Source organism: Callithrix jacchus, chromosome 15, assembly GCF_049354715.1.
Source record: "Callithrix jacchus isolate 240 chromosome 15, calJac240_pri, whole genome shotgun sequence".
NCBI lineage: Eukaryota > Metazoa > Chordata > Mammalia > Primates > Cebidae > Callithrix > Callithrix jacchus.
In genome coordinates, this window is record NC_133516.1 from 80,481,114 (window position 1) to 80,494,388 (window position 13,275).

General features: G+C 41.0%; 1 protein-coding gene across 4 annotated transcripts in view; it reads left to right on the forward strand.

Annotated features, from left to right (window-relative positions):
* The window catches only part of PARP9 (poly(ADP-ribose) polymerase family member 9), a 37,679-nt gene that overhangs the window by 14,177 nt on the left and 10,227 nt on the right, over window positions 1-13,275 (forward strand). For all 4 annotated transcript variants that reach the window (XM_078351991.1, XM_078351992.1, XM_008982340.5 and 1 more), the window contains 3 exons: window positions 1,082-1,300; window positions 6,507-6,558; window positions 10,096-10,476. In XM_078351991.1, coding sequence (XP_078208117.1) covers window positions 1,082-1,300; window positions 6,507-6,558; window positions 10,096-10,476 — 652 coding nt within the window. The remainder of the gene's footprint in view (window positions 1-1,081; window positions 1,301-6,506; window positions 6,559-10,095; window positions 10,477-13,275) is intronic.

The window sequence follows — 13,275 nt, forward strand, 5'->3', positions numbered from 1 at the left end:
GTCTGCAGTGAGCTGTGATCACACCACTGCTCTCTAGCCTGAGTGACAGAGGGAGACTATCTCAAAAAACCAACAAACCAAACAACAAAGAAGTTTAATTTAAAATGTTATTTAACCTATATCTAAATTTTAAGTAAACGTACTACAGATAGACACTGAAACTAATACTCCCTCAGTCTGAACAAACACTGGTTCACATCAACATACCCAGTGACCTCGTAGGCCTTTTCCTAAGTAGGCAAGGGATTCAGCCTCTCATGTCCCTCATGTGTTGTATTCCCAGCTGGGGTTTCCCCTCCAGCATAATTCCAATTAAATCTATTACCTGGGGTCTCTTTCCACCCGTGCTTGTAGTGGAGCCTGGCTCTCTAGCCCACTCTCCACTGAGGAACATAAAATACGAGCATAAACAATAGGAGTAACCCACTCAGAGGATGAAAAGAGGGAAATTAATCCCCCACTCTACTTTTATCTTTTTTCTTCACCATTTCTGGTCCTCTCTTAACTCGAGAGCTCTCTAATCCCAAATTGGTCCTCTAGTCTCCCTCTATCCCTCAGTTTTCCAAAGTCCTTCCATGGCCAACATTCCTGTATTAGTTTTGATGTTAGCAGTTGGTAGGAGTTTAAATCTGCCAAAAATATTAGCATTTCTCCAAGAGAAATTACATGGTAGATCTTAATGACATTGAATAAGGGCTACTTTCTTATTTTAATCTCAAATCTTTTTTATGAAACTTCAAGAGTTCTTTATGTTGACTTGGAAGGGGCAGGTGAGTGGGGTAAAATGATGGTTGGCTCTCTGATCTGGGGAGATGGGCAAGGGTACACAAACTGGGCCACTTTGTGTACCCTTGCCCATAGCACAACATGGGCCACTCTATTGCTTCAGTTTCTCACCATTTAACCTTTTAGCTGTAGTGGCTCCTTGTGGAGTGGGATCTTTCCTGTCATCTGAGGAGGCAGGGCCATGAACCCTGAGGGAGAGTGGAGGTGGGCATTGTAAAATATGGGCAGGATCAAGGGGTAAGTGGAATCTTGTTCTTGACTCAAATGCTGATCTTAAATTTGTGTTTTCCTACAGAACTTAAGACATGCAATGAAGACGTGTTTGGAAAAATGCGTTGAGCAAAATATAACATCCATTTCCTTTCCTGCCCTTGGGACTGGACACATGGAAATAAAGAAGGAAACAGCAGCAGAGATTTTATTTGATGAAGTTTTAACATTTGCCAAAGACCATTTAAAACACCAGTTAACTGTAAAGTTTGTGATCTTACCAACAGACTTAGAGACATGTAAGGTAAGTTAATGTCTTAGAAATGTCCTACAGTTAATTTTTATTCATTCAACCACATCTGTTTAGTATCTACAGTGTAGGATGCAGGGCTAGGTGCTGTACAGTCTGGTGGTGTTCTAGCTTGGTGAAGTTTAATTTTTATATATTGTCTACCTCTGACCTAGTAAAACATCTCATTATAGAAGCCATGTTTACCCCACTACCTAGCTTCTGTCTTTTCCTTTATTGGCACCTATTCTTCCCTCTGCTTCTTAAAGGTAAGAAACCGGCCAGGCACTGTGGCTCGTGCCTGTAATCCCAGCACTTTGGGAGGCCGAGGCAGGTGGATCACATGGTCAGGAGTTCAAGATCAGCCTGGCCAAGATGGTGAAACCCCATCTACTAAAAACACAAAAATTAGCTGGGCATGATGGCAGGGGCCTGTAATCCCAGCTACTCCGGAGGCTGAGGCAGATAATTGCTTGAACCTAGGAGATGGAGGCTGTGGTGACCTGAGATCACTGTACTCCAGCCTAGGTGATGGTGCGAGACTGTCTCAAGAAAAGAGAAAAAGAGAGAAAAGGTAAGCAACCTTCTAGTTTCAGTGTGGGGTTCTCTGCTCCTCTCTCATCTCTCTCCCTTCAAGAACACAACTATTCTTACAACTTCTCTAAAGTCCTGTCTTCTTAGCCATCCCTCTCTCATTTCCACTTGGATCTCTGATCATTCATCTCAAATCCAGTTTATTTAAGACAAATTATCTGTCTTCTCTCCCCCACACTTTTTTTTTTTAAACAGATGAGGTCTTGCTTGTTGCCCAGGCTGGAGTGCAGTGGCACAATCATAGCTCACTGCAGCCTCGAATTCCTGGGCTCAAATGATCCCCCCATACCAGCCTCTTGAGTAGCAGGCACTACAGGCACATGCTACCATGCCTGGCTAATTTTTAAATTTTTTTGTAGAAAAGCAATCTCACTATGTTGCCCAGTCTGGTATCTTGAGTTCCTGGGCTCAAGTGATCTTCCCATCTCAGCCACCCAAAGCTCTGGGATAGTAGGTGTGAGCCACTATGCCTGGCCTGTCTTCTTTTCATTAAATCAATTTTCCCTCTAAAATCCCCATCAGTCTCAGCTTTGCCTCTTACTGGCTATATGACCATGGGCAAGTTAATTTACTTATCTATGCCTCAGTTTCCTCAACCTTAAAAGAGGGATATTAATTACTCTCTTATGGAGCTGTTGTGAAGATGAAATGAGTTAATACATGTAAAACACTTAGAATAGTACCTAGCACAGAGTAGACAGTTAGCTATTATTACATCAACTGTAATGAGCTGTAGTTCACTCAGCGCTGAATTATTACTAAATTCAGTAAATTGTTTTTCTTTTCTTTTCTTTCTTTCTTTTTTTTTTTTTTTGAGATGGATTCTGGCTCTGTCACCACGCTGGAGTGCAGTGGCACAATCTCAGCTCACTGCAACCTCCGCCTTCTGGGTTCATGCAATTCTCCTGCCTCAGTCTCCCGAGTCGCTGGGACTACAGATGCGTGACACCACGCCCAACTAATTTTTGTATTTTTAGTAGAGACAGGGTTTCACTATGTTGGCCAGGATGCTCGATCTCTTGACCTCGTCATCCGCCCACCTCAGCCATCCGGCCACCGCACCCGGCCTCTTTCCAATTTCTTTAACAGCAGCGGTATGCCTGGCTAGTTTTGCCATGTCTCCAGTACTGCCCTCAAATTCAAACTATTCTCTTTTAGCTCATCTGTAAATGACCTTGGAAGGAAATCAGCTGTGGTCTAACACGTTTGGGGGCCATGTGTTGGAGGGAAGTGTGTCTTATGCATCTGAGTGCACTTCATCTCAGCTTTTTGTATGGGTGGACAGAGCAAGATGAGTTTCTAACATATGAATAAACCATGATATATTCCACATAATTAGTATCTATTGCGGTGCTGTTCTGCCTTTAAAGTACCGACCATCTCTGCTTTATTCTCACTTAACTGGCATTTTCGAGAAAGATTTTAATGATGTTAGGGAAGAATAAAAAGGAAAGGAAATTAGATACAGCAGCCTAAAATAGGTTTTCAAGATATAGGTTTCTGATTCTGCCAACAGCAAAATCCAAGTTTTAGTGAGACTTTCCGGCACATGTCTGGATTTTGGATATAAAGGGCCTCGCTTGGTGCCTGGCAGAGGGTGGCTGCAAACACTAGTTCTCTGACTGCTCATATTCCCACCTCCTGGCCTGCTCTATGCGCATGGTTGCCATTTTCTCTCTCCCTGTAAGGAAATCATTTATACTTGTTCCAGCTTGCTCTTTCTTGGAGCAAGTGTAAAGGTTCTTATTCCTTCTGCTGCCCAATTAGACACAGGAGATTCGTAGCATTTGCTGATTTCTGTGGCTACTTTCAAGCTGTTGATACAACATCACTGAAAGCCGAGTTGGAAGAGATGTTCACAGCAGGCTTTCTTGAGTCATTGTATGCCAGCTCCAGTGTCCCACTGTGCCTCACCCACAGCTAACTGGTGAGATGGTGGTGCATAACCCAAGGAAATAGCTCACTTTCTGATAAAATGAGTCATCCTGTCCTTCAGATGAAGTTCATCAGTTTCCCCCATTCAGAGGATTATCTGTAAGCCCAGATAGGTGTTCTGATCACATCCCTGAACTATTTCTTTTTTTAATTTCCTTTTTTTGTTTTTTTTTTGTTTTTTTGAGACAGGATGTTGCTCTGTTGCCCAGGCTGGAGTGCAATGGTATGATCATAACTCCCTGCACCTCAACCTCTCAGGCTCAAGTGATCCTTCCATCTCAGCCTCCTGAGTAGCTGGGACTACAGGCATGCACCACCATGACTGGCTGATACTTTTATTTTTTGTGGAAGTGGGATCTCACTATGTTGCCCAGACTGGTTTCAAATCCTGGACTCAAGCTATACTCCCACCTCAGACTCCCAAAGTTCTGGGATTACAGGCATGAGCCACTGTGCCCAGCCCCTGAACTGTTTATGAAGTGCCATTTTCATACAAGAGGAATTAACCACATCTAGAAAAGAAGGTTCATTCTCTCCAACATAAAAACAAAAATGTGTATGGCAGTTTAAGAAAAATGGAAAGATCAACCACACTCTGAGCGCTCCCCCAGGTACTAATAATAAAAATAGTGCCATAGGGGGCCAGGCACAGTGGCACTTTGGGAGGCTGAGCTGGGTAGAACACCTGAGGTCAGGAGTTCGAGAGCAGCCTGGCCAACGTGGTGAAACCCCAGCTCTCTAAAAATACAAAACTAAGCTGGGCATCATGGTGTGTGCCTATAATCCCAGCTATCTGGGAGACTGAGGCAGGCAAATCACTTGAACCCAGGAGACGGAGGTTGCAGTGACCCAAGATTGTACCACTGCACTCCAGCCTGGGTCATCTCAAAAAAAAAAAAAAAAGGACCATGTATTGTGTCTATCAGGCACTGCGCTAAGGTGTCTCATTTCCTTCTCCCCTCAATCTTTTGATTAAGCCACTGTTGTCATCTCCGTTTCACAAATCTGAAAACAAAACCCAGAGGTTAATGTGCACACAGCTAGTCACATGGCCAAACCAAGAACCTTGGTGTCTGTCTGCCCCCAAAGCCTTGTTCTGAACCACTAAACAGAAACACAGAGAATGACACGTCTTTCAGTTTTGTAACTCAAATGAGGATTTTCTTACACAGTAATTTACATTAAAAGTAAATGTTGACCATTCCTGCAGGCTCTTTTCAGCATTAACGCTATATTATATCCACATGGAGGTATGATGTGTGTGCAGACATATGTGTACATCTTCTAATAAGCCTTGTAATAAGCATGTATTTTCTTCCTAAATAAGTCTTGCAATGAGATAAATGCATTTAATACACCGAACCTACCAAACATTACAGCTTAGCCTATCCTACTTTAAACATGTTCAGAATACTTAACATTTGCCTGTAGTTGGCCAAAATCATCTAACACAAGCCTATTTTGTAATAAAGTGTTGAATATCTCATGTAACTTATTGAATACAGTGTTTACTCTTGTGATCACATGGCTGACTGGGAGCTTGGCTTACTGCCGCTGCCCAGCATCACGAGAGAGCATCTTACTACGTATCACCAGCCTGGGAAATGCTCAAAATTAAAAATTCCAAGTACAGTTACCACTGAATGTGTATCACTTTTGCACCATCAATAAAGCCAAAACATCCTAAATCGAACCATCATAAGTCAGGACCATTTGGATGCCAATTGTACCTACTTTGAACAAGGAAGGCCAGGCGTTGTGGCTCATGCCTGTAATCCCAGCACTTTGGGAGGCCAAGGCGGATAGGTCTCCTGAGGTTGGGAGTTCTAGGCCAGACTGATCAACTTGGAGAAACCCCATCTCTACTAAAAATACAAAATCAGCCTGGCGTGGTGGTGTATGCCTGAAATCCCAGCTACTTGGAAGGCTGAGGAAGGAGACTCACTTGAACCTGGGAGGCAGAGGATGTGGTGAGCCAAGATTGCACCATTGTACTCCAACCTGGGCAACAAGAACAAAACCTTGTCTTAAAAAAAAAGCGGGGGAGGGACAAGGAAGACAGTGAACACCATGGCTCCAAAAGCTAAGTGAGATGTGTTATTTCAAATACACATTATGTTCATGGATCTGCATTGCAATATGCACAAATCTTTGTCTATAGTCTCTCATATAATAACAATTACAATAGCTACTATGTACTGAATATTTACTATATGCTAGGAACACTTTTAAGCACTCTATCAGAATTAACTCATATAAAACAGGTTATTATTCAATTTACAGACCAAGTTTGGTGTATATCCCATTTTTGAAATGGCTTTGTGTTTTATTAGTTACAAGAGCACCTACCAATAGTTTTCTTCTTCAGTGACATATCCACAGCTTTAGTTTAGTGCAAGCAGGGCATCAATATCTGTTGAATGAATGCATGGTTATATTTTGTCTTGGGATATATATTCTTCTTTATTTATACCAGATTTTGATTTCCTCTCAGTGGAATAGCTTGTTCTCTCAGTGTTCTCATAGATTGTGGTCCTTTTAGGACTTTCCTAAAAGCCGCTTTAGATTTGTGGTAGTAGGAATGGGACTGACAGAGTGAATGAAGTCAAGTGCTGTGGGTGCAGAGGGAGATTTTGATGATGATGGCTATCACCCCTGCCTATGACTCTTTGCTCCATTTTGCTTCTTATAGGTTTTCAGTGCTGAAATGGCAAAGAGGTCCAAGATGCTGAATTTGAACAGTGGTAAGTATGAAATTCACAGGCCAGTAAGTAGTGTTGGCCACCATTGGCTCATTCTATTCTTGATCATCTGAACTAATGGAGGGGAGAAGAAGAATAAATAAGCCAAATGTATTCCATTGTGGTCCCGCTTGGATACCTGCCTACTCTATACCATGACCATGATTCTATTCTTTCTTGGTCCAGTTTCATGTTATGAACACAGGGAGGTTGAGTTTCAGTGGATAATCCAAGGTGTGGGTGCTTCATTCATAAATAGATATCTATGATTTTTCCCAAGAAAAAGTTCTGGCTTCCATAAACTGGCATTCAGTCACTCTTTCTGCTCTGAACATCTAAATAGGGTTATTTATTGTAATTCCAGAAAACAGATCTCAGTAATACCAGATAAGTGGGTTAACTCAATGCTTCTCAAACCCGAGTAATCACTGGGATCATGATGGAAACTTTAAAACATAAACAAACAGAAAACCCCAAAATATGTATTTGTCCTAACTCTACAGATGCTAATTCAGGAACTCTGGATCTAGAACAAGCATATCTATTTTGAATACTCCCTAAACAATTTTGATGCCAAACAGTTTTTTTTTTTTTTTTTCCTTTTCTTTTTGAGACAAAGTCTGGCTCTGTCACTCTGGCTGGAGTACAGTGGCATGATCTCAGCTCACTGCAACCTCTGCCTCCCAGACTCAAGCCATCTTCCCACCTGAGTCTCCCAAGTAGCTGGGAGTACACGCACAGGCCACCACACCCAGCTAATTTATTTTATTTTTATTTTTTGGTAGAGAGGGTGTTTTGCCATGTTGCTCAGACTTGACTAAACTCAGGGGCTCTAGTGATCTGCCTGCCTCAAGGTCCCAAAATGCTGGGATTACAGGAATATAATGTCATTCTTTTAGTGGAGTTTGGGTGGACTGAGATGGAATGTTCAGTGGCCTAGTAGTGCTAGAAGTAAGAAGAGAGCATTAACAGTTCTGGCCTGGAACTGTGCCTTTTATGATCCTGTTTATTTATCTGTATAATGATGCTAATAACAGTCTGTTGTGAGGATAATAAAAGATTATGTATGTAAAAATGTTCTATAAGTTGAAAGCATTAAACAAATGCCAGGGAATAAATAATGACTAAGAAGATAGACAAACTCCCCAGGTAGCTCAGAGGAGAAAGAGATTCCTTTTGACTGGAAAAGATCAAGAATGGCTTCATGAATGAGATGGTTGTAAGCTGGACTTTAAGCATGGCAAAATTTCCAATGTCCAGAGATGGTAGGGTGGGGCACCCAAGCTAGAGAAAACCCACAGGAGCAAAGAAATCCAGTGCATGTTTGGGGAACCACAGGGAATTCACAGGGGGTACATAAGAGGAGTTTTAGGTGAGGATTAACATAGAAAAGGAATATGAAAAGGTCTGTATGTCATTAATCTGAATAATGAGGGCAAATGTCACCATTTAATTCAGTAATTCTTGAGGACATCTATAAAGGAATTATATAGCACAGGACAATAATTGACATAAAAATGACTAATGATGGGGCACAGTGGCTCAAGCCTGTAATCCCAGCACTTTGGGAGTCCAAGGCAGGTGGATAACTTGAGGTCAGGAGTTTGAAACCAGCCTGGGCAACATTGTAAAATCCCATCTCTACAAAAAATACAAAAATTAGCCAGGCATGGTGTTGCATGCCTGTAGTCCCAAGTACTTGGGAGGCTGAGGGGGGAGGATCACCTGAGCCCAGAGAGGTTAAGGCTGCAGTGAGTCATGATCATTCCATTGTACTCAAGCCTGGGTGACAGAGTGAGACTCTGTCTCAAAACAAACAAACAAATAAACAAAATGATTCATGATGATGATCTCAGATTTTGAAGGAAAGGTTAAACTATTTAGGAAAGGTGGAGTGCAGTGGCTCACACCTGTAATCCCAGCACTTTGGGAGGCTGGGGTGGGCAGATCACCTGAGGTCGGGAGTTTGAGACTAGCCTAACCAACGTGGATAAACCCCGTCTCTATTACAAATACAGAATTAGCTGGGCATGGTGGCGCGTGCCTGTAATCCCAGCTACACAAGAGGCTGAAGCAGGAGAATTGCTTGAACCTGGAAGGCACAGGTTGTGATGAGCTGAGAACGGGCAACAAGAGTGAAACTCCATCTTTAAAAAAAACGAAACAAAACAAAACAAAAAACTATTTAAGAAGGCAGAGAGATGGTACATTACCATTAGAAATATTAAACTCAGCCGGGCACAGTGGCTCATGCCTGTAATTCCAGCACTTTGGGAGGCCAAGGCGAGTAGATCACCTGAGGTCAGGAGTTTAAGACCAGTTTGGCCTACATGGCAAAACTCCATCTCTACTAAAAATACAAAAAAGAATTAAACAGGCATGGTGGTGCATGCCTATAACCCCAACTACTTGGGAGGCTGAGGCAGGAGAATTGCTTGAACCCAGGAGGTGGAGATTGCAGTGAGCTAAGATTGTACCACTATACCCCAGCTTGGGCAACAGAGAGACTTGGTCTCAAAAAAAAATTTTTTTTTTAAATAAAAAATTCAATGTATTTTGGTGCTCATAGTTAAAAATTCAATGTATTTCGGTGCTAGAAGACTTATCCTTTAGTGATTTGAACAATTTGCTTATCTAGAAGAATAGTATTCACTTTGCCAACACATATGCTAAAGTTAGAAAAATAATTGTTAGCCAGGCATGGTGACTCATGCCTATAGTCCCAGTGCTTTGGGGGGGCCAAGGTGGGTGTATTGCTTGAGGCCAGGAGGTCAAAACCAGCTTGGGCAACATAGCAGCACCCTGTCTCTAAAGCAAAATAATAATAAGAAGAATTTTCTCTTGGAAATAATGGATAAATGAAATATCACCATGCATTGTTCACATTTTCTCCTAAAAAATAATATAATCTCCCAGACAGAGCAAGGGTTTAAAAAAAAAGTATGCCTCCAATTAAAAACCTGGGTTACTTCTTTCTGTTGTCTAAAACCTTGGCTTTTATCTTTTTATCTTTACTCAGAGGAAGGCCATCCTCCCCATCTTACTTCTAGGTCTGTCCTTATACTTTTTGTAGCTCTTATACCACACAGCTGAAATCTCAGGAGAAAGATGCTAACTAATTTCCACTGCTGTCCAGAATTTTGACTCTTCAAGTTCTGTGTCTTTCAGAGAAGTTTGATTTTAAAACTAGTAGTAGCAAGAGGTTAAGGAAAATCCTATTCAGCAAGAAATAAGTTAACATACAGGGTGAGATCACAAAGTGAATTCATCTGTGAACTGACAAATGCAACATAGCAGAGGCAGGCGATGATAAAGCCAATCTGTTACAAGCTAAACTCTGTGTTCCCAAGGAGGCTGTAAATGATAGATGTAGATTTCCTTCATACCCAATGCAGCTTTCAGAGATAGGTACTTAGTTGAAGCTGCTACTGCTGACAATGGTGGCAATATCACAGGGGTAAAACACTGGCCATGGTGTTTTGTTCTGCACTGTTGTAAAACCCACTAGTCTTCCATGGTTGCTTATGATAGTCATTTCAGTCCCCCAGTCATCCAGAGAGAAGAAAAGAGAAAATGGACCTGAAGCTACATCTCCTGCCATCAATCTGATGGGATTCAACATAGAAGAAATGTGTGAGGCCCAAGCCTGGATCCAGAGAATTCTGAGTCTCCATCACAATCACATCATTGAGAATAACCATATTCTGTACCTTGGGAAAAAGGAGCATGATATTTTGTCTCAGCTTCAGAAAACTTCAAGGGTCACCATCACAGAAATGACCAGCCCAGAAAGCACAAAATTAGAGATTGCAGGAGCCCAGGCTGACCTCATTGAAGTGGTTATGAACATTGAAGATATGCTTTGTAAAGTACAGGAAGAAATGGCAAGGAAAAAGGAGCAAAGCCTTTGGAACTTCTTAGGTGAGTAACTTTCTATTAAGTTAGAAAGTAAACTCTCCCCATTACTCCTTCTTTCAGTGTGAGTGTGTACATGGATGTGGGTAAGAGACAAGGAGAGAGAAGGGAGCAAACATTTTGGTTCTGTGTTAGATCATAAACTTTTGTGAGCCACTTTTTGGGTCTCTTTTTAGCAATCAGGGTTATTTGTGAACACACACATAAACACAGTTTGATTTACTTGTAATAACTTTGATTGTCTAAGAGGCAATTACATGGAAGTTTGGTAAAACTCAAGCCCAACCAATGGTGAAAAATGTACATCTCTAATTCTTCAAATGCAGCACTCAGATGCCGACACATTCCATCTGATTGACTTATTTCTTTTATCGGGTTTTATTGCATTTATTTGTTACTGACAGCATTAGGAACCCTGAAATCACTTACCTCGAGCCCTCTCACCACTGAAATTATACATTGGTGATGGCAGGTACACTCAGGTATCTCCCATTCAGTGGCTAAACACATCAGAATACATGTGGGAATTTGGATCTGAAGAGATCCTTTTAACGGAGCCCTAGAGCTAACTAGGAAATTATACTATTGAAATGCCATCTGAGGATATAGAGATAGAGATAGATTTCATTCAACTAATGCAAATTGCACCCATCATCTGCCAAGCATTGTGTTAAGTGCAAGGACTACAGCAATAAACAAGATGGACATTGTTCCTGCTCAAAGTCTAATGGTGCTGTCACCTGACAGCACACAGGTGATGATCAAGGAGAGCAAAAGTGTTCTGGGAGCACTGTGGAGAGGCACCTAACCCAGACTCGGGAAGTCAGGGGAGGGTTTATCACCGGTGTCATAAATGGAGAACTGGATAATAGGTAGAAGTTAGTCAGACAACGAAAGAAAATTTCAAGACATAAGACTGTCACAGGGCCTGGATTATGCCAAACCTTATAAATCACATAAGAGTTCAGATATTTTCTTGAAACAAATAGGGAAACTTAAAGAATGTTAAGCAAAGTTAAGATCAGACTTGTGTTTTTAGAAATATCACTGGTTATAATGTGGAGAATGGATTTAGTAAGAGGTGCAAAAATTCAGAGACAAAATTTCAAAGGATGCCTTATTTTCACCATGTGTTTGTAAAAATAATGCAGGAATAAATGGTTAGAGTGAGAGTTTGTCATAAATGTTGTATCCACATTCCACAGAAAACACAGTGACAAAAAAATGGACGAAAAGAATACACAAGCATAAGAACCAAGATTATTTTTAAACATAAAGAATTAAGTATGTGTGTAGGTATTGAAACTGACACCAGTGTCAGCTCAGAACAGGAAACAAACATGAATCTCCTATAAAACTTGCGGCATTACTCCTGTGTGTGTGTGTGTGTGTGGCATTGCTTTAAATTAACTGAAATCATAAGGTGGGCCAATTCGCCCAGCTATTGACAATTTTCAGTCATGTAAGTCCCTTGTTCTGCCACAAGATGGCACTTTTGGTAGTTGATGACTAAGTATATTACTCCACAGAAACAGATTCAGGCAAACCTACCCTCTCTTAATCAGATTAAGATCTTAATTATGAGATGAGTTATCATTATAAGGAATATCAAATATCCATCAGAAAAATAATTTTATTTTTAAAATCAAAGTTACACATCGCCTTTCTTTTATGCCACCCTTTTAATCCTTCATGGTAGGTGATTCCAATCACAGAAGTTTGTGATCTTTGGGTCTCCAGTGCCCAGACCAATGCCTGGCATGTAGGAGAAGCTTGGCAAATGTTTGGTGAACTTTAAGTAAACTGAACTCTAATATTACACCTTATAAGTATGAGCTATTGCTCTCCAAAGTTAATTTACAGTCTTCCCTTTAAGTTTCCAGGCTTTGCAGCTCCTCTGCTGTGGGAGTTTTGTCCTTCCTACTTTCTCAGATTTACAACTTGGCTCTCTAGTGAGTTTCCTTTTATTCATCACCTGCTTTTTGTGGTTAAATCGAGCCCATTCAATTAGTTAATGAACCAGGGATTAGGTCATTTTAGCATACTTGGTCTTAAGTCAAACTAAAAATAAACCAAGAGAAAACAAGTCTTTTTTTGGTTTTCATTTGTCCACCTGTATATTTAGTCCAGTTAGGAGCTTCCTTGGACAAAAACAGGTTGCCTCTTGAAAAAAAGAATGGAAGGAATAAAGGAAGGAAGGAAGGAAAGAAGGGAAGGAAGGAAGGAAAGAAGAGAAGGAAGGAAGGGAAGGAAGGAAGGGAGAGAAGAAGGGCGGGAGGGAGGGAGGGAAATGGGAGAAGGAGAAAAGAGGAAGGGAGGTAAAACAAAACACTACAGACTCTTAATCTCCAAATTTTGCTCTTCTTCATTGGGTGGTATATGAGTGATGCATGTTCCAAGTATTTTGCCTTGTCCACTTGCAAAAACATTGATGAAATCCAGGTTTGTAATCTTAGCTCTTTACTCCCTAGGTGTGTGATATGGGGCAAGTTATTTGAACTTCAGTTTCTTTATTTGCAAAATTGTGTTAATTATTTCTTGGTGGTGCTGTAATGATCAAATAAGGAAGGATACTGAAATTTTTGAAGTGTTATACAAATGTCATATCATTTCCCATCATTCCTTAATTAATGTTTTTTAATGCCTGCCTCTTTTTGCTGATAGGCGTTGGGGCTAGAAATAAAAACATTTCCTATGAGCAACACAATTATTTCTCATCATTACAGCATTGATTGTGTAGAAACAAATATATATTAATGCTCCTTATACTCACAGCTCCTTAGCCTCATGATCCAGATCGTCCAA